This window comes from Myxocyprinus asiaticus, chromosome 20 (genome assembly GCF_019703515.2).
Source record: "Myxocyprinus asiaticus isolate MX2 ecotype Aquarium Trade chromosome 20, UBuf_Myxa_2, whole genome shotgun sequence".
NCBI lineage: Eukaryota > Metazoa > Chordata > Actinopteri > Cypriniformes > Catostomidae > Myxocyprinus > Myxocyprinus asiaticus.
In genome coordinates, this window is record NC_059363.1 from 9,762,581 (window position 1) to 9,789,716 (window position 27,136).

The 27,136-nt window shown below is 37.4% G+C and overlaps 2 protein-coding genes across 5 annotated transcripts in view; one reads left to right on the top strand and one right to left on the bottom strand.

Moving 5' to 3' along the window:
* Window positions 1-13,672, top strand: part of LOC127411481 (calmin-like) — a 34,371-nt gene extending 20,699 nt beyond the window's left edge. The window contains exons 2-14 of one of the 2 annotated variants that reach the window (XM_051647082.1): window positions 381-442; window positions 1,784-1,854; window positions 2,687-2,782; window positions 2,883-2,966; window positions 4,531-4,623; window positions 5,084-5,277; window positions 6,245-6,438; window positions 6,912-6,994; window positions 7,702-9,627; window positions 10,779-10,936; window positions 11,362-11,440; window positions 11,637-11,692; window positions 12,147-13,672. In XM_051647082.1, coding sequence (XP_051503042.1) covers window positions 418-442; window positions 1,784-1,854; window positions 2,687-2,782; window positions 2,883-2,966; window positions 4,531-4,623; window positions 5,084-5,277; window positions 6,245-6,438; window positions 6,912-6,994; window positions 7,702-9,627; window positions 10,779-10,936; window positions 11,362-11,440; window positions 11,637-11,692; window positions 12,147-12,309 — 3,222 coding nt within the window. In that variant the 5' untranslated portion in view covers window positions 381-417 and the 3' untranslated portion in view covers window positions 12,310-13,672. The remainder of the gene's footprint in view (window positions 1-380; window positions 443-1,783; window positions 1,855-2,686; window positions 2,783-2,882; window positions 2,967-4,530; window positions 4,624-5,083; window positions 5,278-6,244; window positions 6,439-6,911; window positions 6,995-7,701; window positions 9,628-10,778; window positions 10,937-11,361; window positions 11,441-11,636; window positions 11,693-12,146) is intronic. The other variant, XM_051647080.1, reaches the window with a different exon arrangement.
* A 150-nt stretch (window positions 13,673-13,822) lies between these two features.
* LOC127411483 (ensconsin-like) lies at window positions 13,823-26,732 on the bottom strand. Of its 3 annotated transcripts, none has more exons than XM_051647089.1 (15): window positions 26,482-26,732; window positions 23,045-23,158; window positions 22,762-22,836; window positions 22,066-22,229; window positions 21,355-21,466; window positions 21,097-21,210; window positions 20,747-20,871; window positions 20,501-20,616; window positions 20,137-20,369; window positions 19,511-19,667; window positions 18,637-18,808; window positions 18,337-18,438; window positions 18,120-18,170; window positions 17,847-18,039; window positions 13,823-17,433 (listed from the first exon to the last, which is right to left on the bottom strand). In XM_051647089.1, the coding sequence occupies exons 1-15, from the start codon at window positions 26,612-26,614 to the stop codon at window positions 17,423-17,425; spliced, it is 1,872 nt and encodes a 623-aa protein (XP_051503049.1). In that variant the 5' UTR covers window positions 26,615-26,732; the 3' UTR covers window positions 13,823-17,422. The 3 variants fall into 3 exon arrangements, with proteins under 3 accessions (XP_051503049.1, XP_051503048.1, XP_051503050.1); XM_051647088.1 differs by having other exon boundaries at window positions 20,747-20,895; XM_051647090.1 differs by lacking the exon at window positions 21,097-21,210.
* Window positions 26,733-27,136: the final 404 nt, after the last annotated feature.

Consider the following 27,136-nt stretch of genomic DNA (forward strand, 5'->3'; position numbering starts at 1 on the left):
AAAGCAGTCCATATGACTCTATACACTGTAGGCTACAGCATTTTGCTGCTCACGGGATTTTGCCTTACCAATTGCTGTGTAATGTATATTTGTATTGCCAACATTGCACGAATGGCAAAAATTGCCTGTGGTCACTTTTTAAATACAACAGTTCAGTTGAGGTTTGGGGTTTATAGGCCCTGGTCATTCCACTTGGACTATAATGAGTGTGTGCTTTTTGCTCTTTGTTCCCATGGCGTGGTCTCATGTGTGCCTTTAGGCTACGTGTGATTTATGACCGGCGAACATGGAGCTGCTGTTTTAGATGGGGTGACTTATTACTGTTTCATCTGTGTGCATCATTTACCTCAATGAAACTGTTGTTTTTGTTTCTTCTCTAGTTGAGAGGGAGGTGGTGCAGAAGAGAACGTTCACAAGATGGATGAATCTACATCTAGAGAAGGTTTGTGGGAATTCATGTGGTTCTTATTGACCTAATAGATTTTTCTCTTTGATGTTTCAGTGTGCACACAGATATTTAAGACAGCACCTCACAAGAGTATTGCAAACAGGAAATGTATACCTTTTTCTCACTTGTAAATTGTTCATGAATGAAACTGGAAAGGTAATTTCTTTGCATGAATCATGCATGAACACTAACTTAAAAGTGTAGGAAGGCCATCGGGGCTGAGGAAAAGTTCTCTTTGGGTTGTAGTGGAAAAGTTATAGTTTATGATATACATAGGGTCCAAAATTAACCGGTGAATTAAGAGAATTTACTAGTCACAATTTTTCCTTGCCTGTCTTGAAATTATTTTGCATTAGTTTATTTTAATTAATATAAACATGTTAACACATGCAAGTAAATATGAGTAAGGTATTTTTGTTTTACGTAATATTTAAATCCATATTATGGATATATGGATATATATTGAAGCCCCAATATTTTGTATGTATACAGTATTATGTGCAGGTATATATGCTAAACATAATATACTGTGCATATACATGCAGCAAATTTTAGAATCTGGTTATGTGGAAACAAAAGTTCTCTCTCTCTCTCTCTCTCTCTCTCTCTATAGATACATTTTTACCTATAGTGCTATAATTTATCTCTCCCATGCTTTCGTCTTATACTTTTAAGTTTTCCCTCCTTTTTATAGCAACTAGAAACTGTGAGACAGACACAAACACACACTCAAACCTTTGCATCAGGCGTTAGTCATTGAACACAATAGCTTGACTTTTGTTAAATCTTGCTTCATTGTTTTCTCTGGCAGTGGTCAGCTGCACTTCTTGTGTTGTGGACAGCTTAAAGATTGTAATGCTGCCTTTCTTGGAAGCAACATATACACACTGAAAACTGTGATGAAGCCTTTGTTTTCATATACAATGTCACTCTATGCTGTGACCCCAGTTTGGCTTCTCCTCAAAACTTCGACCCACTATTTGACAATTACACTTTGTCTTTTCTGTTTTGGTGGAAAATTTCACCTTTAATGCTCCAGTTTCCACTGTTGTCTCATCATATCCTTTAAAACTTGTGCTCTTATGAGAAATTGTAGAATTGTTGAAGAACAGTGGGTCTTTTATGATTGATAGCATATGCACACATACACACATACTTGTGGTACATAAACTAATTATTGTAAAAAATTACATGCCCTCAAAGCATTTCATCTTTATTTGTTTCTCCAGTAATATTCTGTGGTTTTACCTGTTTATTGATAGGCTACCCTCTTAACTTTTCCCAGGAGCATGCTTTGTATCTAATGAGTGTTGCCTTGTTGCCTTGAAATTGCAGATCCTGTAAAAGAGATTCAAACCCAAAGGAACATTATTACTCAAAGGTGGCTCTCTCAGTGCTGTGAAAAAGTATTTGCCCCCATCCTTATTTCTTCTGTTTTTGTGTATATCTCATTCTGATTTGTTTAAAAAATTCAAACAAACTCTAACATAAAACAAAGGCAATCTGAGTAAACACAAAATACAGTTTTTAAATGATAATGTTATTTATTGAAGCAAAAAAGTTATCCAATACCAACTGGGCTAGAAACTCTATGGTTCTGTCTAAACATTGACTAGACATAAGTGAGTCGATGTGAGTCTATTTTATATTTAATAATAATAATAATTATAATTTTTCAAGTTATGATAATATTAAGTTGACTGGGTTCCAAAAAGTAATTGTGTGATTAGAAAGTTTTTCTTAATAGGCTACACGTTTTTATCTAAATATAATTTTTTTATTTTGTAAAGAAATAATGTGTAGTTAGAAGTTTGTGTTTCTAAAAGAGTACTCCCAATCACTTTCACACAATGAAGTATAGATATTCTAAACTGATTAAAGAAAATACAACACCGTTATTGGGTCGGGATCATTATCGACCGATGCAGAGGGTTCAGGTATCGGAATTGGATCAATAGAGAAAAAAATGGTGTCAGTACAACCCTAGTTCATATTGAAATCTCTGACTGTGTACAAACTTTGGTATGGCAAATCTAAGCAGTTTGTGGTCTTGTTGAAATCTCTTTCGAAAGTCTAGATGAGAAACGTAAGATTAATCGGGTCTTTTTCTTTGGAAAAATGCCTTTTCATTGCTGTAGGGGAAAAAATTAGAAATGTGAGGGCCTGTGTTCTATGACAGAAATATCTTGATCTCATGCCAGTTTAAATACTGAACTGCATTTGTATTTTGGTGTTCAGTGCAACCCTCCAATGGAGGTAAGGGATATTTTCCGGGATATCCAAGATGGAAGGATTCTGATGGCACTACTTGAAGAGCTCTCAGGATGCAAACTGGTGAGAATCCTTTAAGTAGTTCCACATAAATTTCTGAATCTATCTTATTAAATCATTTTACCAAGAATGACTAAGAAAATTCTGACCCTTGACCTTTCAGCTGCATGGGTTTAAGCCATCCTCGCATCGTATTTTCAGGCTCAATAACATCGCCAAAGTATTGACGTTTCTGGAGGAAAGAAATGTAAGTATTATTTGATGTCACACCCTTACAAAAGAGTAAATGAAATGCCCTTAAAGGAACAGTTCACCCAAAAATGTAAATTCTCTTATCATTTACTCACACTCATGCCTTCCCAGATGTGAATGACTTTCTTCTGCTCTACACAAATGAAGATTTTTAGAAGAATATATCAGCTCTGTAGTTCATTTCAATGCAAGTGAATAGTGGCCAGACCTTTTGAAGCTCCAAAAAGTAGATAAAGGCAGCATTAAAGTAATCCATTCGACTCCAGTGTTTTAATTAATGGCTTCTGAAGAGATCCAGTCAGTTTTCAGTGAGAACAGACCAAAATATAACTCCTTTTTCACCGTTCATCTTGCCATATGCAAGCTCGAGGCACGATCATGATTTCAAGCTCGATTACTCTTCCTAGTGTTTGACCAGTGCACAGAGCACTAGATGGCACTATAGGGAGTGTAATTGAGCTTCAGATCATGATTGCCAAGGAGACTTTTGTCAAGATTTATAGTGAAAAAGTAATTATATTTTGGTCTGTTCTCACCCAAAACTGATTGGATTGCTTCAGATAACATTGATTAACCCACTGGAGTCTTATGGATTATTTTATGATGCCTTTATCTGCTTTTTGGAGCTTCAAATGTCTGGCCACCATTCACTTGCATTGTATGGACCTACAGAGCAGAGATCTTCTTCTGAAAATCTTCATTTGTGTTCTGCAGAAAAAAGAAAGTCATACACATCTTGTATGGCATGTGGGTGAGTAAATTATAAGAGAATTTTCAATTTTGGGTGAACTATTCCTTTAATGTTTTTCCCGAAAGTGACCCATTTTAGCGACAAAGACCCCATTTACACCTGGTATTAAGATGCGTCTCGGGTGATCCGATCACATGTGGTCAGGTGAGACACATCGCTTAACACCTGGTCACTTAAATGCGTTTCCCGTGACCACTTGTGATCGGATTTGGAGGGGAGGATCTCTGTCAGTGTGTTACTTCAAGTTAATGAACCGCAATAAAGTCAGAAAAGACAAAGAATATTTCTCCCAGATGCAGCTGAAATTTAATCCAAGCACAAAAGCAGCATTTCGAGCAGAATTATCTGATAATTTAGTAGATCACGTGGATTATTCTGAGCTGCAGATGTTTGCGCTTCTCATAAGTCCCTGCATGTTGATTTCAGACACACTAAAGAAGATCCGTGAAATTGTCATGCTTGTGTATATTTTACATTTCTGATCGGACTGTTATTTCCTTTTAAAGCCGTTCGTAACCAGCAAAGTTTAAACATTTGTTTTAGCGCAGCGGTTGATTTGACAGGTGAGGGGTGGCGCTTTGCTGCTGCCGGGATGCATACAGGACGGATTACCGTTTACACATCAAATGTGATGTGGTCAAATGCGTTTTTGACCACATTCGTATGTGGTTTTTGTGATCTGATCACAAAACGTGTTAGACCCTGTTTAGACCTGTATCTAGCGCTGACCGCATGTGATCGGATCACCAAAAAACGCATCTTAATACCAGGTGTAAACCGTGTGTGATAAATCTCCTTCCTAATTCAGGTGAAATTAGTCAGCATTGATGCAGCAGATGTCGCAGATGGCAATCCATCCATAGTGCTTGGGCTTATCTGGAATATCATCCTCTTTTTCCAGGTAGCTAAAAATGGTTTTCTCACTAAGTGTTTCTTCAGTTCTACACCAGTGCTCCTCTTGATGCTTTTGCACATTAGACCACCTCAAACTGGATTTAGTTAGGTAAATAGTTAAACAATAGATTAATTGAGACTCAAGAGTCTTTTCAATATGCCTTTTAAGTGGCTGTTGTAAGGGATTAGGTCCAATTGGACCAACTGTTGCATTTAAAAGCACATTTTTAATCTCTTGGCCATTGCTTAATGCTGGAGTAAGGTGCAATTGTGCTTTCTCTTCTCACTAATCTGATCAAGGTTAATTCTTTGAGCCACGACGACTGTTATCACTTACGTATGTCTAATCAATGTTTAGACAGAACCATAGAGTTTACTTAGCAGCACAATACAAAATGCCACAAGGCCACCACATTGAACAAACATCAGTCATTTACCCATTTAGTAATTACCTGTTTGTATTACAGATTAAGGAACTCACAGGGAACATTAAGAGTCAGTTCCCCTCCTCCTCCAGCCTGTCATCCATCCCCACCAGCTCCGATTCAGACACTTCTCACTCCAGCACCCCTTCAGATGAGAGGAAGCCCACCATTGCTCCAAGGGGTCAAGGGAAGGTGATCAAAACCCTCCTGCAGTGGGTCCAGAGGCGTACAAGAAAGTATGACTTTTAGTGAGCAATGGGAATTTTTCACCCAAAAATGAAAATTTGGTCATCATTCCCTCATGTATTTCCAAACCCATAGGAATTTCTTTTTTGCGTAGAACACATAAGATGATGTTAGGCAGAATGTTAGCCACTGTCACCATCTTTTTTTCTATACAATGAAAGTGAATGTTGAATGAGACTAACATTCTGCCTAACATCTCCTTTTGTGTTCCTCGGAAGAAATAAAGTCACAGGGCGTTTGGAATAACATTCATTCACAGAAAATATATTTTTGGTTGAACTATTAACTACTTTAAATTAGTTTTTACCAGATTAAAGGAATATTCCAGGTTCAATACAAGTTAAGCTCAAACAACTGTATTTGTGGCAAAATGTTGATTACCAAAACTCTGAAAAAAAAAAGCAAAAATCTGGGTTACGGTGAGGCACTTACAGTGGAAGTGAATGGGGCCAATTTTTGGAGGGTTTAAAGGCAGAAATGTGAAGCTTATTATTTTATAAAAGCACTTGCATTAAGTCTTCTGTTACAATGTTTGTATTATTTGAGCTGTGAAGTCATTTTAGGGTTTACAGAGTTACAGTATATTGTCATGGCAACTAAGTTGTAAAATTGGATAAAACTTTACAGAGAAACAGTTGATAAGTAAATTTTTATCACACTAAAATCATGCATATTATTGCACGATTTTAGTTCACACACAAATTGTTTACATCTTGTGGCTATACGTTTGAAACAGTGAGTATTTTAACATTTACGGATTGTCCCCATCCACTTCCATTGTAAGTGCCACACTTTTTTTTTTTTTTTTTTTTTTAAAGAAAATGAGGGATAAGTCGAAATACATTTTTGTGGCAATCAACGTTAAGCTGTTGATTTGAGCTTAACTTGAATTGATCCTGGAATTTTCCTTTAAGGCCCGGCTGTTGGTTCAAAGCATTCCTTACTATGTTCTTCCAGATATGGAGTTGCTGTTCAGGACTTTAGAAAGAGTTGGACAAGTGGTCTGGCTTTTCTTGCTGTGATTAAGTCCATTGACCCCAGTCTGGTGGATATGAGGAGAGCCCTGCTTAGATCGCCAAAAGAGAACATTGAGGAAGCCTTCAGAACAGCACACTACAGTCTTGGCATCCCAAGACTCCTGGAACCTGAGGGTAAATATTGAAGTATTGTTTGACATTTGAGCTCTTTACACTGATCTCTGGGATACCTGATTCTGATTGGTCAATCACAATGTCCAATTTGGTACATAGCTGTGCTAGTTTCATATCACGCAACAGTATTTTTCTTCTCATAAAATAAAATCAATTCAACTCAAATTAATGTTTCATGTTCATTTATTTATTTGGTAAGTAGCCATGTAACAAGCAAGACTATGTACAGTCAGCTGGTCATTACCATAAAATAAACCCTTTCAGGGTGTCATGTCGAGTTTCTGAACAACATGTTGGGGTTTATTTTGCGATAACGATTGGCTGATTGTGCATTATCTCTTACCTATTTGATGGAACATATCATGTAACTTACTTGTGCTTAAACACAAACACTTGATAATATGATAATGAAGTGTACATTTTCTGGGATGACATCATCTCAGTCAAACTAAAACTGAAACATTTCATTACAGATGTGTTATTGAATCCCCCTGATGAACAATCCATAATGACCTACGTATCCCAGTTTTTGGAGCACTTTCCTGGAATTGAAGAGGTAAGATCCATTGCATGTCTCCCAATGAAGTACAGCATCACACAACATGGCTCAACAATAAGGTGCCAGTATGAGAGAGTTTTGGGCCAGTTGACGGAACTGTCCCTCGCCCAATCTGCCCGTTTATCGTGAACTTGTATTTTTATGTCTTACAAATGTAAACATTTGGAGGTGCATTCACAAAGAATGATTTGCGCCAGGAAAAGTGCTATTTGCACACGTTTTCCCCCCCCGTTGGTTTAATGCCCGATTCAACAAAGGAATTATGCAGATCAGGCAACAGTGTGAACATGCCCACAAAATCTGTATAGTACGCTGGCTCTCATACATTTTTGGGGTTTGTTAAAATTGTGAATGTGACTTTTGATAGTCATAGAAACATAAGTTAAAATGGGCTGAAAATTAGTAATGTAAAGAAACACAAAGAAGTGATGTGATATGCCATGGTTTTCCAGTATAATGTCATAGAATTACATTAAAGATTTGTTTTTTTGCTTAATTAATGTTAAGGTTCAATGTTCACTTAATGTTCAATGAAAATACTATTTTGCTAAAAAAAATAATAATAATAATATTTGTGGCATAAATATAGGCAGACTGGCCTGCAGAAAAAAATCCTTATTTGTTGAGCACTGCACAAAGTTAAAATAAGTGTAGTATGTCTTAACTTGTGATGGTTCATGTGCTATTTTATTGTGTTTTTGTAGGATGAGACATCAGATATTCTGGAAAGAAGTAAAATCAGTGCTCGAACGAACGATCCTCCTGTTCGGAATGGTGTACAGAGGAAACGGGAGTCTTATACAATCAAGAAAGACTTGGTTCAGCCGCCACCCAAGATCTTCATCTCCTCAGTGTGTGTAGATCATGAACCGATCACCTCTCCTGTCCTCTCACAGCCCCCCGAGGACAGACCCTGGGCCAGTGAAGGGTCATCCGTGGGTTCAAGCACTAGTCCTGCAGATGACAGTCCCCTAGACCTGAACAAATATGTTTCCACCTCTAGCTCCCCACAGCCTTCATTCTCTGACTCTGCGGTCAACTCATCTGACTTGTGGATAGAGGAACCAAGTGAATCTACTCAGCAAGAGACCTCTGAGCGGATCAAAGATGATCCAACAAACGAGAGCAGTGTAGCTAGTGAGAGCTATTCTACAACCCCTGGTGAAGTGACCTCAGATCTGGGGTCACCATTTTCACCAGTTAGCATGCCAGAAAACCAGTTGGACTGTGAGCTTTTCATAGATGAGGGTAATTATTCCCTCGGGTCCATAGATAGTTTACATGCCAAATCTACATTGCCATCTGAAGAGGAGGATGCCTACAAATATATCTTTGATCTTAACAAGAAAGAATCTGCTAATCATTTGCCTAGCGAAGACTTGAGGAATAAATCAGATGCAGCATGCTTAGAACAAGCAGAAATGGATCATTCGGAATACCAGGAAGCAGAAAAGCCATCTTTTGATTTGAAAAGTGACTCAGGATACTTCCAAGATCATAAGGAAGCCATGCCAGCTCAGCCTGAGGGTATCAGCGAGGCTCCATTCATTTCTGCCATTGATGAAGAAGTAGGTGCACTCGAAATTAAAACTGAATATGAAGCTTTTCAGGACAATGAGTCTTCCAATACAGAAGCCATACAGAGGAACCGTCTCGGGTTTACAGATGGACCTGAAAAAAATCCAGTTGTTTTTGAGGATGAGAGTGAGCCTGAATGTCCAATTCTCCAGTACGAGAGGGTCTCCATATCAAGTGAAGAGGACATTAAACTGTGCACAGATCTGACCGAAGAAAATACACAGGAACCAGACACAAACAATGTTCCAAATATCTTAAATGGTCATTCTGAGACCAAGGAGGACCTCCATGATGGGGAACCAAGAGGTCTTTTAGAAAGTGAAAAGAAGAACCAGCTATCTCTTAACCAAAAAGAACCTGTGGTGGTGTCAGATCCAGGCCAGATAGAAGCAGAAATTTCTGATGAAGATCAGATGTGTTATATGTGTGGAGCTTCAGTGGCAAAGAGCTTGAATGAATCCATTGAACAAGATGCCGATTCAGACTTGGTGCATTCAAATGAGTTAGAATCAGGTGGACATTTGAAGGACAAGCCAAGAGAGAATGATGCATTAAATGGAATTGTAAGTGATATTGAGAATAAGCCCAGAGAGACTAGTATTTGCACAGATCCTCTTATTCAAGGTAAGAGCAAGTTGGAAAGTGGGTCAGACAGCAGAAGGGAGAAGGTGTTTTCCCACAATATGAATTGTGAAAGCCAAGCTCAAAATTCAGACAACAGGGAGCCTGGCTGGGCCAGAAATAAACAGCCGGTATCTGTAATTCCCTGTGATGTAGTGGACTATGATGTTCCAAAATCTGACATCCAAGAGGGAGATAAGAATTCCTCTACCAACAGTAAGCAGACCGTCACAAGTCAAACGTCCAGTGGTCATTCCAATGAGGAAACGACCATTATGGGTGTCCGCCCTGAAAGACGTCCAACAGAGCTTCGCTTGGCCCTAAGCGTGACGCCACTCCAGCCTGCACCTCCTAAACGCTCACTTACTGAATCAGACACAGACACCGAAGATACTTCAGAGGGCCATGGCGAGGTGTTTAAGCCGAGAAAGGTTATTTTTCATTCTCACTTCCCTTGTGCCTAGAAAACAAGGTTTGGTTTAATATGCTGACCCACAAGCAGAAGTCGTGGGATCAGCATATGTGCTCTTTCAAGGTCGCAACCTCCTTTTATGAATGTAGTTCACTTGAGTGCGTTACTCAAAATGATCTCCTCTGGCTTTAATGATGTTACAGTAGCTAGCAAGTCCTTTGAGTATAGCCCGAGTATTCAGAGCCAGAACTATTCTTTTCTTGATGCACGCTTACTATGTTGCATACATTCCAGCCCAGATTAAAGATTGATGGTTGAGAGGAGCTATTGAAGACTGCAAACACAAGTTCATGCAAAAAGAGAGGAAAACTTTGGGGGAAAAAAAAGTGTGCGCTGTACTGTAACAAAGTGGCTTCCAATATACAGTAGAGGTCTAGCTCTGACAATGACTGGATTCAATTTGGTTTCTTTACTAAATAATGCAATGCATAATAAAATGTGAAAATGGTTACAATTTGGTTTCATTTTTGTATTTATTGCACAATTAATAATTTTATTTTTAAATATGCTGAAGATTTAAATGTTACTGGAGGGATAATTGTTTATGTCCAAGTAGATTGGGCATCAGACTTGATTGGATTTTCACAACTGAAAATTTGAAAGCCAATCTTAAGTTGCTATCGATAAAACTGGCCTCTAAATGAATACATGTAAATGAAAATGAGTCAGTAACAATTCCATTTTGGATAGGACTTGATACATAATGCTATTATGATAATTATAATAAAATCAGTTATTAAATCCTGTAATGGATGCATTGAATTTTTGTTTGTCAGATCCATGCATTGCAATGAATTAAGGGATTTTTTACTCCCCTACACCTATACAGTGATTTCAGAAGCATTTACATTTATGCATTTGGCATATGCTCTTACTTAATAGCTAGTTACAGTGCATTCAAGTTTTGAATTTCTTTTTATATTTGCCTTCCATGGGAAATGAACCCATGACCTTGACATTAGCGCCTTGACATATTACCACTTGAGCTAGAGAAAGTCCCCTATAGGAGGTGGTGATATTAGCAGAGTGTAAATTCAGTAACTGTTACCCCAGATATTGATCCTGCAATCCTGCATTATAGATTCACTCACCTCTACTGTGTCTGTCTAGGCAAGAGTTGGGTCTGTGCACCTCCAGGAGCAGAGCCCATTTGACAGGCACCCAGGAGAATGGGGCGCGGTGGAACCTGATTCACCCGCTGAGCACTGTGAGCTCATTAAGACAGTTGAAGACTTCACCGGTGCCAGAGAAAACACTGGGACTCTGAGGTACTACTCTATTATTAGAGTCTGCTACAGAAACACAGCCCGTGCCACTGGGGAGCGTTCTGTTTTCTGAAGGACATGACCTCACAAGTGTGTCTCTTAGATCACTTGCAAATTGCCTTAAATGTTCTTAATAATGTTTAGTTTCAAGAGTTGATTGGCGAACAGGTCATATCCATTTTAAATGAATGATGCAAACGTTTTGATCTTGTGTTAGTTTTGCAAACGTGTTTAGTGTAAAAAAAAAAAAAATCTGTTTTCCATTCGAACAGGCTGATGTCATGAAATTCTGTCTCTTTCTTTGGCTGGGATTCAGTCTGTCATTAATAAATCAACTTATGTGTAACTAATGCCCATATAAGGTTCAGTCAGGCATATGAAAATGGTTTATTTTATCAGCTATAATAAATATGTCTTTCTCTTAAAAGGGAAGGAGCAGTCACAGACGCAAGTCAGCTGTTGACTACTATACACTTGAGAAAGTTTGTTGACGCCACTGAATCAAAGGTTTGTTAATGCACAAGACTACTATTTTAAGATTACAAGACACTATTGCTATTTTAACAAATTCCTAACTTAAGTATTAAACTTTGGTGTGTAACTTTGAATGATTTGTGCTATGCACATGAATGATGCCTTAGATAATGCTGCTTATTGAGGAGATGCTAATCTAATATCGTTGTTGTTGTTGTTGTTTTTCCAGGGACAAAATAGGAAGGCCATAGATGGCAAAGTGGACAATACCATCATAAATAAAAGGTAACAAAACTTAACATTAGAACATGTCTTAGACTTTTTTGGGATACACCTAGTATTTGTTATACACCTCTTCCTAGAATACAACTAGTCATCGAGAACATTTCGCTGTCAGTTGTCAATATTAAATTAAAAGCTTTCATAATCCGATACAAGACTCATCAGTTTCTGTGGAAACACCCTGAAGTGTGGTATACAGTAGTACACTATTATCTGGTCTTACAGTCAGGCCCTGTTTCCACCCTTTTCTCACACAGTGCAGCAATAATATTGTAAGGTTGACCCAGTAGACTTGAAACCATTTTATCCCTGTTTTATTAGACCTTCTGCCTCGTGTTCCTACAACTGGAGTGTATTTATACACTATTCTTTATAATACAAGCACTTTTCTGTGTTTCTGACAATTGTTGTATATTTGGGATTCTAATACTACATGCACTTGTTTGTTGCATTACAGCTTGGAGAGCAAGACTGCTGCAAGTCCAGAAAGCACATATGATTTAACCTGGGTAGACATCTACATTCTTTTGGCTTCTTGGCTCTTCGTGTACTGTCTTTTTGTCTTGCCACAGATTGACTCACGGACACTTCCTAAACTCCTCTTCAACATAGATGAATGACTCTAATAATAACACTCACACAGCTCTGATCATGATTCTTATAAATCAAAGACCCCTGATGACTGTTTTGATCTTTTAAGAGTAAATGAAAAGAATTGGGCACATATTGACCCGTTTTGTTGCCTTTTTATGTTCTTTCATATCTGCTCACAAAGACTAATGGAAAGTGTTTCTTTCTGGTTATTGGTAGTCAGTCAACTTTTACTGGGTTACCTTTGGTTACATTTATATGCTATCTGCTATGTAACGTTTAGATTATTTATAATGCTTCTGAAGAACATGCTTTTTGGCCATTTATGTTGTTTGTGCTTACACTATATGAAGAAACGAGCATCTGCAAGACTGTGCAACTGTTTGTACAAAAATAAGTGAATGTTTTTGGTAAAGCTATCGTGCTGTTGTTTTTTTTATGTATCTTTTAAAAAAGTGAACACAAGTCTAGCCCCTTTTTAGTTTTTAAATAACATCATATAGACAGCAAAGGTTTTTCAGCACATACAGATAATATTCCACTAAATTGAACAACATTTTTGATAAGGCCAGGGTATTTTTGGCACATATTTTAAAAAAGAAAACCACATAGGGCTTACTAAGTTATAATAGAGCTTTTAAGGTGTCAGCAGCACTTTTTTAAAGCTCAAGACTAGAACTGCCAAAGAGTCAGTTAAAGAAACTGAAACCACTCCCGACACCGTGAACAAATTATACATTTGCCTATTCTTTTATCAATAAATTCTGCGCTTATTCACAGTATATGTTATATGCATTTAACAAAATGCAAGAGCACACAATAAATCTTTAAGACATTTATTTGTCATTTTACATGTTTATAAATGCAGTATATTGACAGAATTTGTAATATTTTTGGACACTGAAGTTGTTAGTGGCGTTTTTTTAGGTCTCTGGACTAATGAATCCCAATAGGTCTTCTGTAGGATTGAATTGAGATTGTGGGGCGTGTAATGAGCCGTAAGATGTAAAAATGTCTCCTTATATTTTCTTTAAAAAAAAAAATTAACAAAAAATGTAAAGAAAAATGTAATTTACACCTCCATGATGCAGAACAGGCACAATGGCTGCTTAGTGCTACTCGCATGATCATTGCAAATTAAAGAAAACTCTGGACAAAGAGTGAATGTAAATGCATCCTGTTAAATTTGCATAGCCTACAAAGTATGTCCAACACCGCAAATAAGCCAAACTTTAGACTGCAAGTCTGCATGAGAATGTGTACGGGAAATAACTTGTGTCTTAAACTTTTTTTTAAAAGTCAACAAGTGAATTTCTGTCCTGCTTTTGTCATGGAAATGATTCATGTTAAAATGCACCAGAGTGCAATAAATGATACATGCTTTGGTTGCTATGTGTGCCGTCTGCTTTATTTTGCCCTGCTTTAAGCAACTTGTATCAACACGACCTTTTATCTACAAAGGAATCTTGACATTCATATTTAGATGAATTTAGCCTCTCTCAGTGTCCATAATTTTGCACAAAACGCCACCACGTGGACAAAAGCAAAGTGAGCTGGCAGCTCAGTCAAAATTATTCATCATTTATTTTAGTTCTAAAAACATTGTCGTAATAAACAGCTGCATATATAAAGCTTAGCTAAGTTGTGTGTGTGTATAGGTTGTTCATAGGTCATAGGATATGATATAGGCCTACATATGGATTAACATACGGATACTAGTAAATTGAATTCAGTATAACACTGCATTTGGAATATGATGTATTTGTAAGAGATTATCAAATAGGGCATCACACCAAAATAATACAAATGCTGCATTTTTATATGAGATAACTTAAAATTAAGTAAAATTCAGCAGCTCACTAGCCAATCTGAGAAACATGAACGTACATCTATCCGATAGAGTCTATCGCCATCTGCTGGTATATGTAGTCCACACACCCCAAACTAATGTAGCAATTTCTAAACACATCTAAACTCCACAAAGTCTGGTAAGTTCATAATTAAATCCCATGTAAGTACAAGTGACAGTTGTGGTCGCATAAATCTACATTGGTCCAGCTCAGTATTTTAAAGAGATAGTTCACTCCAAAAAAAGAAAAGAAATGAAAATTCTGTTATGATTTGCGTCATGACATTTCGAACCCGTATGCTGTTATTTTTTTGCTGTGGAACACAAAGTAACATTTCTGAAGAATCGATACTTGGCTATTTCTAGCTCGCGTTCAGTTACAACTCTTGCAACCGTTTATGTATCTTAGAGGCGACATTTTTTAATTGTGGGCGCGGGCTTGACACCAGCTTTGGCTGAGGCAAAGGTTATCAGTGAATAACGACTCTATTTTCGATCAGTTTCTCACACAAATCTATTGTATTGCTTTGGATTACATTATAATATAGCTCACGAGTCATATAGACTACTTTTATTATGCTTTTATGGTGTTATTTATTTTGTCCAAGAGGTGTATAACGATTCTTCAAAATCTTTCACGTAATTGTTCCACAAGAGAAAAATATATGGGTTTGGAATGACATAAGGGGGAGTAAATAATGACAGACTTTTGGGCAAACTGTTCCTTTGATGCTGGAGTTACACAACACCATTTTGAATGTTTCTATTTGTTTGCTTTTTCTACATAAAGCACAATGGGTGCTGTGTGTGAAAATTGCGATATTCCAGTCCTTTTCAGACTCTGAAGTTCAATTACTGCACTGACGTTCTTATTTACATTTAAATATTTGATATGCAAGGCATTGAATTCATTTAGCTGAATTCAATTGAATTTATTCATTAACTGAGTTATTGTATGTTGTCCTAAAACACTTTATCTTTGCTCAGTGTGTTGCACTGCAGCTCCAGAGCATCACACTAATCATTGATCTACACGGGGAATGATTTCCTGCTAATACTTTTATCATTTCTCAAACCCACGGTAAAGTTTGCCACCATCCAATTCACACTGCATGAGTCACCAATGAGAAATTAATTGAATCTGTAAACATTCTAAAAAAAAGAGAGCCTGCAATATAAAAACTGCCAGCCAACGTCTGTAAAAATGCTACCCTTGAGCATCATCACTTCTTAAAGGTTAATATAGTTTGATGTTAATGTGTGATGAGATCACTTGTAGCTTACTCTTTGCCTGTTTAAGCACTGTAGATGTGTTGTTGTTCAAACCCCTGGTAAATCACTATTTATAAGGCTAGAACTGCCCAACTGGCAGCACATCCACCAAATGTACAATTGTGTATCTTATGCGTTATATATCTTAAGCTATAAGTACTTTCATTTCTATTCAGTGTGTTACAGCTGATGAAAAACCTAAGCTGGAAATTCAGCCCCATGGTTAAAGAAATAGTTTCTCTCATCGTTTACTTTCCCTCATGCCATCAAGATATGTATGACTTTCTTTCTTCTGCTGAACACAGAGATTTTTAGAAGAATATCTCATCTATGTTTGTCCTCACAATTCAAGCCAATAGGGTCCAAATCTTTAAAGCTCAAAAAGCAAATAAAGGCAGCTTGAAGTAATCCATATGAGTTCAATAAATGTCTTCAGAAGTGACATGATAGGTGTGGGTGAGAAACAGATCAATATTTAAGTTCTTTTTTTTACTATAAATCTCCAATTTCAAACAGCCCTTCTAATCGCTCTTCTCTCCTAAGAGTTATTCGTCTTTTGTTTTTGGCCATTCGCATTCTTCGTGCATATCACCACCTACCAGCAGGGAGGAGAATTTATAAAAAAAAAAAAGGACTAAAATATTGATCTATTTCTCACCCACACCTATTGTATCGCTTGTGAAGACATGGATTTAACCACTGGAGTCATATGGATTACTTTTATACTGCGTTTATGTGCTTTTTGGAGCTTCAAAGTTTTGGAGCCTGTTGACTTGCATTGTATGCAGTTGGACCAGCAGAGATGAGATGGACCTACTCTTCTAAAAATCTTCATTAGTGTTCTGCAGAATAAAAAAGTCACACACATCTGGGATGGCATGAGGGTGAGTAAATAATGAGAGAATCTTCATTTTGGGGTGAACCATTTCTTAGAAATTCTTCAGCCATTTATGTGGATTTTTGTTTTGTATTTTATACAACTTTTTTTAGCCAAGGATCTTAAAAAACCTTGGTAGAATTTGTATTTTATTCATTTGGGTTGCGCCAAATCTGTATGAATGGGTCTATTCAGAATTATTTTTAGAACAAACACAAAGAGTTTGGCTTTTGAAGATTCTTTACTTACACCAATAAAAAAAAATGAGTCAAATTGTTTACATCTTTTCACCTTATTTGCATAAGCCTCTATCATTTCACAAGGTCAGCGGGTACCAGCACACTGTATGAATGCTCATAAAGGCGGACGAGCATGTAATTAATCATCATAGTCATATCATAATCAATTCTGATTTATGAAAGAGAGGTGGGGGGAAATGCTCTTATTTGGAACAGCTAAATAGCAGCAGTGCAAAATCATCTACGCAAACTAGAAATTCATGAGCTCACCTGTTTGTCACTGTGACGCAAAAGCACTGGTCAGCAATGAGGACAAATGGAAAATTACTTCTATACAAGCTTTTTGCCTCATGAGTAGAAACAGCAGCATTGCAAAGAGAGATTGTGAATTAAATTAATGGTTTCCAGCACATATACACATATGCGTGCAGGTGAATTGCTTTGCATCATATAGCTATTTGTAAGTGCCGATGTATGTATAAGACTAATATCTCCATTGTAGATTATAACATCAAAACTGCTCCTAGATTTAAAGACAAAGCATTTCTCTTAACACCATAAACACACTGACTAAAATGAAATACAAATATGACTAAATTAAAACTAAAACATGAAGCATTCAAGTTCTGTTTGGTGGGTAATGTACCTTTAAGTCATTATTTTTTTAAGTGACACTTACCACATACATACCCAAAGTTATCTAGCTACTGAGCGATGACTGTTATGTCACCATAGCAAATCAAGCATTAATTAAGTTTTATTTGGGCATTAGAATAAGGAACTGTAATATGTGAATAGTTTTTTAAAGTCTAAGGGAATAAATGTGCATATGTTGTTTTCTCGCAGAAAGACAAGCTTGCTGAAGTTGCTCCGAAGGTTGTGGCATCATTTGACAGATCCATGGGTTAAATGACCTCTAAAGCATGAAAAAAGCATGACAAAATTGTTTTATAAACTGTATAACAACTTGTAATCATCACATTGATTCATATAGATATTTATAATAATGCCACCAAAACAGGTGGCATTTATTCATGTAACAGTATACTACACCAATTAATAGACTCCCATATGGACAAATGATTTTTGCTTCAGACAGCATTAAATTATGTTTAAGTAGAAGCAATTACCATCTGCAAAAAGCACACACAAAAAAAAAAAACAACAACAAAAAAAATAATGTAATGCTTAATCAGATATTTTACCACTTGAGTTGTGCCAGATGTTTCATTTTACATTCAATTATGTTAGATTTCAATGGCTTTTAGATTTCAAATTCTAGTTTGAATAAATTATTTAGTAACTTTCAAGATGATTTTTTTCCCAAACCTGTTTGTTGATGGGCCTTTATCTCTTCCAGGCCAGAGAGAGTGCGGAAAGATCGACGTTCCTTGAAGGCCACTGTAGGAAGCATGTCCTCCTCGTCCCTCAGCTCAAGCTTTGGAGTTTTTCCTGGACTTGATAGCCTGATTACAGGCCTTCCGTTCTCACTAGGCAAGGTGTCCTTCACTGATACAGGTTTCTGCAGTGCACAGAAAATTAGGTCTCCTTCAGGGGCTCTGGACAAGGCAGCAACATGGAGCATTTTAGAAATAGTCTTACCTTCTCTTCAGAGTCTGTCTTTCGTGTCCTTTTCATGATTTCATCCAGACGCTGATTGGGAAATGTTTAAAGTACATTATACATTGTAATATTAATTTGCTGATCTTGCTCATCAAGCTTCTTTTAGTAAATTTTCCACGGCCAGCTCTACTATTTAATTAAATCATAGGCTGAACAGGAGCAGCTGTCACTTTCTGAGTCTTTCATTTTCTCATACCTTTTTCCTCTGTTGGCGCTCAGCCTCTTCTCTCTGGAAGTGTCTCTCTCTTTCCAGTCTCTGCTGTTCTGCCTGTGCCTTCTGGCGAGCTTCTTCCTCTCTCTGAGAAGACGTTATTGGACAGATAATGGATTTTTTTTGTATTGTACAACCATGATCCACTTAATATGATATTGTCTAGGTGGGTGCTAATGTTAAGACATCCTATGAATCAGAAACACTAAGCCTTCTGAGAAGCAGCAGCTTTGAGAAAAAAACATATAAGATGGTAATGTAAGTGGGAAGGGCTTATTTAAATACCTGTTGTTGAAGCCTTTTTTCCTCCTCTTTTTGTCTGCTAGCATTCTCTTCCTCAGCTTGAAGTCGCTCATCCTCTTCCCTCTTCCTCATTTCCTCCTGCAGTCTGAAGGCCTCTGCTTCTTGTCTGGCTCGTTCCTCAGCTCTCCGACACATTAGTTCCTCTCTGCTTCTTCTGCAGAGATTAAATTAAATGACATGCAGAAAATGTCCCTGTTACCTGTCGGATATCACTGAGATAGATGCCATGAAATATCACACCTGTCTCTGGAACAACTTGGGGGAATTGACCGCAGGCCACGGTCAGATTCTTTGTTTAACCAATCAGAAGACTTTGAAGCACTTTCTGCCTGTCAATCATTTTGCACATTCACAGGGCAGCCCTTATATGGGCAAAAGGGAGCTGTGAGCATCAGTTTGAGGGTTCAAGGTTTGTAGCATGCTATTTTGATACCATTGCTTTTGACATCTAGCGTCCTAGTACCTGTGCAAGGTCAGTGGAACTGTTTGGGTTTGCTGACATGAGATTGCATATTTATTTTTGTTACCTGTTAAACTAAGATGCTCTCCTGCTCCATCTCTGATTATAACAGCGTATCTGTAACAGCTGTGTCCCAAATGACATATTATACATGATTATGCACTTACACTAGTATGCACTGTGCACTCAGCCATGTAGTATGAATTTTCAAAGTGTAGTACTGTCCCAAATGGAACAATTAATGGTTATTTATTACACGGAAGCAGTCGCCTTTAACAGCTGATGAAAGTGACATTTCAAGCGCATGAGATGAGTTGCCGCTATAGCTCTAGCGTGTTAGCCAAACTCAGTTCAACACTTGTATTTCAAACAATGTACATATTCACACAGATTTACCTCTCTGTCTCCTCCTTCTGTCTGCGTTCCTCTTCCTCCTTCTCTCTCTGGAGCCTGGCTTGTCTCCTTTTCTCTGCCAGCAAGCGAGTGGCCTCCTCAGGGTCTGTGGTCCAATAAGCAGTTCGGACCAGGACTTCATCACCATTGTGACTTGTTCCTGAGAAAGACATATTATAAGAAAAGTGCTATTAAGGGTAAAAGAAATTAGGGTTCTTTGACTTGTAGCAATAGCACCCTTTTAGGTGCTAAATAGAGCCTCTTTTTTTAAGGTTTCATACAGAACAGGAGCCTAGTGCAAAAGTAAATAACCTTAAGCCTAAACACAATGAATAATTTAAGCATAAAAGTGTGCTTTGGGTTGATGTGGTTCTAAATTGAAATTGAACAGGATCCCATAACATCTCTATCCTAGCTTGTTCTTCTCTAAGCAATTTTAGAACTTTCTCCTGCAGCAATTCTATTTTTTCTGTCTCTTTGAATGAAGCGCTTATGTTGTAGCATTCTTCGTTTGTTATTCGCTTTGTTGTGTAAGTCTGCCAAATGAATAAATGTAAGGAGCTATCCTTTTGAGCAGATTGCCTACAGAACCTATTGAAATAACAAAAACTTCTCAGTCTTCTACTAACCATTAGGAATCTGAGAGCAAGATGGAGAGTTCAGAGATCCATTAGTAACTAGATTCAACTGAAGTTGGCCATCCTGTTTAACATTTCTGTGCAGACATTGTGGAGTTGTTTCCTCTGGTTGTAGAGGGGTGGAGGAGAGTTCATGCTCTGCCTCCGGATCCTCTTCTTCTGGGAGTGGAGGCAAACCATCTTTTTTAAGTGTGGTATGTCTGACATGTGGTCTGTTCTGCAGCCTTGGAAATGGGAGATACATGGAGAGAACAGGTCAAAAGACCCACCGTGTGATTTTAAATACAAGAAATAGTGAACTACACTATTTTACTCCCTGTAGTTAATTGTTCTTTACAAAGACAATCAAATCTACCCAAGTGGTGGAGGTACTGCATTCCCATGTGGGTTTGTGTCTGGTTTGGCCTTGCTTTCAGTTGTTGTTTGAAGGTGCATTTTCAGGTCTTTTCCCTCAACATCGCTTTTTGCCACCTGAAACCCATTATAACAATTCACATAAACATCTTTTTTGTAAAACACTTTCCAATGCTGCAGAGCAATGCATTTTTTTAACGTGTTCAGCTAATTCAAATAACTTTCATAAAACTTTATGTGAACTCACCAGCTCTCTGTTGGTGGCTCTGCGGATGGTGGCTTTTGGACCTGAGCTGGCAGGCCTGTTTACCATTTTCCCACAATGGAACTGTGGCTTTTGTGTGTTGCTGGAGTGCGTAGAATGGCATGAGGCTGAACGACGACAAACATGAACAACTGAAGATATATGGGGATGATTTTTTTTATAAGACGAAGAAAATTATTGGGGGATGAATGAGTACAAAGAAATTAGAGCATGAGCAAAAGAAAGAAAAGGAAGCAGAGATTCAAGTACACCCAACTGCAGCCAGTTATCTTTAAATATCTAAATGAAAGGCAGATTTTGTTATTTTTGTTTCGTTTTCCCTAAAGTGGTACCTGTCTCTCGGGACAGACACACAGCGCTTCTACTCCTGGCTAGATAGGAGAAGGTGGGAGTCTGAAGGCGACTTACGAGTTCAATCTCCCATTGGCTAAGAGAGCGGCGTTTAGCTAGAGAAAAGCAGAAAGCATAAAGACTAACAAAAAGTCGTGAGAACAGGAAGAGATTTGAAAAAAAAAAATAGGTGCGGCAAGCCTGGAATAGAGTTTTAGTATGTTAGTTATTACATTTTGAATCATGCATTGAAAATTCACCATTTGTTTTGCTCCCAGTGTTGTTCGTGACCCGGCGAGAGCAGTGGCCAAGTTTCTGTTTGGCCTTCTGACTTTTTTCCATCGTCTTTCGCATCACAGACTCATAACGCTCCTACAACATGGATGGAAAACACTGTTCCCGTAATCCTACTCTACATACACTACCAGTCAAAAGTTTGCTCACATTTGACCTAATTTACGTTTCTCATGATCTGAAAAATCTTTTGATCTAAAGACTAATACATAAATGTCTGCAGTTTGTTGAGTTAAACTGGTTAGTAAGGGTAACAGTCATGGGAACTCCTTCAGTATTGGTTAAAAAGCTTTGTGGCCCCTGATGAAAAGGGTGGCTACTTTGAGGAAGATCAAATATAAGATATCTTTGAGTTTAAAAAATCTTTCCTTTTCAATTGTCACTTGTGTTAGTTCATATTTTGATGTCTTTACTGTTAATCTGTTAAAATGTGGAAAATAGTAATAATAAAGAATGAGTTAGTGTGTCCAAACTTTCGATTGGTAGTGTACACATATGTTTTTGATCATTGTGGCAGAATCATGCACAGGGTTTCAGATAATATTTCCAGCCACTTCGCTGCAATCAGTGCTGCAGTATTTACATAGTTCACATGAACAGATGATTTATATAATCTCTACAAACAGAATCTCTCTCACCAAACATTATTCACCATCTTTTGTCATTTAAAAACTCACTCTCTCTTCTTTGTGCCTCTGTCTACGTTTCTCCTCGACAGCCATCCTCCTCCTCTCCTCTCTTTGTCGCTGCTCCTCCAGCTTCTTCCGTCGCTCCTCCAGGTGTTTCTCGTAGAACTGCTTGGCCCGTTCCTCTCTTGCCAACCATCCATGTTCACGCAACGCTATGAAGTTTAGATACATCATAGATGATTGTATAACTTTCGTTATAGTACTAAACCTTTTTCTTAATTCTTCAGTTGATATACTGTAGATGTTATTCTGTACAGTGGGGTCTACAAATCCACATTGAAATTCTGGGATTTCTTTCAATTTAAAAGTTTTAGAAATGTAAAAAATAAAAAACAATGAAAAGTTATGACATGAAATGCAGACATTTTTTAGATTCTACACTATTTCTAGGTCACTAATCAAATGTACACAAATTTGTGACATTGACCATGTTAACTATGTACAAGATGTCAGATTTCCTAGCTTCCATTGAAGCGATTGGATATTCTTAAATCACGCTGAGAAACATGGATTTGCAGAGATTCTAAAAATTCATGTACATTTTTCAGTTCAACTTTTCACTCTAATTGTTATGCTGACAATATATAATTTTTGAACAATATTAGAAAAATTAAAAATAGAAGCATTTTTACTAGTGATCTCAGACTTTTAGACCACACTGTGTGTTTGCAGTAAGAAGAATACCCAGCTGTTTTTGGTATGCCTCTCTTCGTTCTCGGGCCAAACGCAGCCTCTCATCCACCTTTAGAGCATTTGACTCTAAATTACAAAAGAGTCAATCAGAAAATGTACGTGTGCTGTGTGCAATATGATAAATGTATTCATGCTGGAATAAAGCCTTTTATCAAATAAATTTACTTAAAGCTTAAGAACCGACAACTGGCATTGTGTCCATGGCAGCAGGGTAGGTTAAATTGCAAGTGATATTGATGGATAAATCAGTATAAATAGTAGGCTAATTTCAGACCTGCAGTATGTCCATTTCTTTTGTTGATATTAATCTGTGCTGATCTGATATGCAACAGAGCACATGCTTTTCTCTTATTCTCTGAGGCTGTGAGTTTCACGTCAGAGCTGGGATCTGAAAGAAAAAAACAAAAACAAAAATAGCATAACAGATAGTGTGCAACCTTACCTTAAAGGGATAGTTCACTCAAAAATGAACATTCTCTCATTTACTCACCCCAACTCATGCCATCCCAGATGCGTATGACTTTCTTTCTTCCGCAGAACACAGATTAAGATTTTTAGAAGAATATCTCAGCTCTGTATGTCAACACAATGCATGTGAATGGTGGCCAGAACTTTGAATCTCCAAAAATCATTTAAAGCCAGCATAAAAGTAATCCATAAAACTACAGTGGTTTCATCCATGCCTTCTGAAGCGATATAATAGATGTGGGTGAGAAACAGATCAATATTTAAGTTCTTTTTTACCATGAATCTCCTCCCTGACCAGAAGATGACGATATGCATGAAGAATGCAAATTGGCAAAAACAAAAGTATAAGAATGTGGAAGTGAATGTGAAAGTGGAGATTTATTGTAAAAAAAGGACATAAATATTGATCTGTTTCTCACTTACACTTATCATATCACTTCTGAAGATATGGAGTTAACCACTGGAGTCGTATGGATTACTTTTATGTTGTCTTTATGTGATTTTTGGAGAGTCAAAGTTCTGGCCACCATTCACTTGCATTGTATGGACTTACAGAGCTGAGATATTCTTCTAAAAATCTTAATTTGTGTTCTGCAGAAGAAAGAAAGCCATACGCATCTGGGATGGCATGAGGGTGAATAAATTATGAGAGAATTTCTGTTTTTGGGTGAACTACCCCTTTTATTAGTTACTTAGTAAGGGAAGTGACCCAATTAAGCCCACCCAAATCTAAGTTTTACATGTTTTCTTATAGAAATGTTAACAGCCTTCCAATAAAGTGAGTATTAAATCAAAGATTAACCCAAACACTCATATTAATATTCAAGGTAAACACATAATAGTTTTTAATGAATAAAAAACCACTATATGTTACAGTGTAGAGCATGTTTGTTATTGGTGTTAAAACAAATAAAATAATTATGCTGCTTTTAATCTATGAGCAAACTGGCTTTTTAAAGGCAGTGTTCCTTATAAGCCCACATGAAAAGAAAGTTATATTTCTGGATCATAATTACAGACAGAACATTAAATCTTGTTTGAGCTCAAGAAGCTACTGAAATATTTTCATTTATTGTGGTTATCAGCAGTTTTTTTTCTTTCATTTTTTTTCTTTTACTGCATCTATCTTTGTGACCATCACTCAGGCATTGTCCTGCACTAGCTCCACATACTCATGAAATCAACCTTTTCAAATACAATCTTTTCAAGTATTGCTGTTAAACACAAAAAGAAGAAATTATATCATTGCATTTAATTTATTAATCTCTAAATGTATTTTTTTTTTTTTTATCATTCCTCACACAGTTTGTTCATCTGACTCAAAAACATTCTTTGTGTTGTCTTCAAACTTCCAAAAATGGCCGCCGAACAATGGTAGCACATGGTCCCAAATAACTACGAAACATTTGACCGGCTCCAAATAAAAAGTAAAATGATACCAACAAATATTTACATTTCCTCTGCAACAATATATTTTTTTTTTCTCTTGCTTCAAAATAAAAAAACAGTAAGTGGGCTTATATGGTATGTGGTCTTCATAGGGTCACTTCCCCTAATCAAATAGTCAAGCACTAGTACCACCCAGAAGATCACACATTAGTTAAACAAAACAGCATTTATATTTTATGTATTTATATATATATATATATATATAATTATATTAAAAAAATCTACCTTTTAAACTCAGTATTTCTGGTACTTTATTCTTAAAATGTTCCCACAAAACATATGAAAACTTCAAACTTGGTTTGAAAAGCAGACAAGCAGGTTAAGAGATCATTTACAGCATTACATCAAGAATGAGGAATGCTTGTTATAATGAAAGCCTTTTAGTACATTTTATTTCTTAAAACAGAATTCTGAACAAGCACACAAGCTTATTCAAACATTTATGTGACATTTTATGCATCATTTTTTATGTTAAAAGTGGCCTTAAAAAAGATGTTAAACAGGGTTTAAAGGGGTCACAGAAGACATTGTTGTGTGTAATTCTGTCAATGTAAAATTATTTTCTTCCATCCCAAATTAATATGCAGAAACAATGTTAATGATTTTCATTTGTAAGTTGGTTCTCCCCCCAAAACTTTGCTCAGTGACGCTATCTAAACATTTCAAACATTGGCATGAATTTGGTGCGGGATTAGTTTTCCAACCAATTGGAAGACGGGGAGTGTTCAGGAAACCTATTTGAAAGCCATTATTTTGCAAAATTCTGTTTGTTGAAACTACTGGGGCAGAAATGATACAAGTCTAGTGTGGAAAGCCTGTCTGTGTAACTGACATTGTAGTGTTTTTAAAAACACCTTTATAAACCCAACCTCAGGGCCAAAAGGCACATATGAACATGAGGCCTATCTCATGCCAGTTTTGAGACAACCTAAGGCCTGTACACAACAACAATGGGAGCATTTGTTTTTCTGTTGCTGTGTAGAACAACAGATTCAGCGTGTGACTGAAGACTACGTGACAGTGAACTCATGAGGTACACTTAAATCTCAGTAGCAACACAGAATCCAATACAGTGATACTGAGAGGTGGTGTGGATGTAATACCTATCTGAACTTGAATACCTGAATTTGCATGCATGAATTGGTTCTAGCACTTAGATATGAAAGCAGACATGCTTGTCATTGAGGCACATTAAATAACAGACAATCTACCATGCGATTCTGACATAGAGAGATCCTTAAAATAAAGTGTGTCATTTCTTGAAAAATAATGACATGTTTTCAAATAGGTTTCCCGAACACACCCCCGTCTTCCACTGGTTGTACAAACAGGTAGTCCCGCCTCAAAAATGGCACACATTGTCTTTAAGAATAAACACCATCAACACATCTAGTGTAGCAGGCCTCATCACACACACACACACACACACACAACACACACACCATGCTTATTACGTCACCATTTGAGCTTAACCTAAGAGATATCAAAATTAAACATCAATTTACAAACTATACACACACAGCGTATGTCTTGGCCATAAATTCTTTATGGAATATAAGGAACAGAATATACATCTTAAATGCATATTCTAATATTTGCCTAACTTGATCACATGCCTGGATCCTGCGTTTTAAGATGCATGCGTATAGTTGTAAGTTACACGCAGTATATTGTGGATCCTGCATAAGCAGAGTACAAACATGAGCTATATTCACCACTATAAAGGGTGAAACACCACATGCTATATTTATAGTCTGCTTCATTATAAGTATGGCACTTAGGCTGATTACCAACCTCTCTGCCTGCTTGCAGTGTCGCACATCTTCAGTCGTCCCTTCTCTGTGCTGATAGAGAGACCCAGCTCTGCCGCCCTGCCTGTCTTTCTCCATTCCCGCTCCTGCTCTGCCAGGCTCAGATGAGCTGGCATCTTTTTTATTATTTGCTTATGCTCCTGTGTGTGTTCTACTTCTAGTACATCTACAGCATCTGTGCTGCCTGTGCAAGTCTTCCACTCTAGCTATCAGCTTATCAGTGCATCTCTAACAGCGAATGGGCTGGTTGAGAGAGAGAGAGAGAGAGAGAGAGAGAGAGAGAGAGAGCAAGAGACCTTTTTCCTAAGGGAAATTGTGGGAGCAGCTGACTTGCTCCTGTCTGGGCAGCACACATGCCCGGCAATCAAACTCAGTCACCATCCGTATGTAAAAGGTGCACATGTGCCATACTGTCACTGAGCTCTTCCTCACAATAGAAACCCATTCAGACATCTGTGATCTGTGGTAACAGCTGTGATTATTGGAAGTGTGTTGCCCTTTAAAGTTCCAGCTCAGAACTGCAGCAGAGTCTCTTCTATTGGTCAGTCAAATTGACGGCATGCAGGAACAAAATATTCACAGCACAACAAAAGAGACTAAGCTGGATGCAAGTGCTTCTCCTAGGTGGTTGCCTGGGT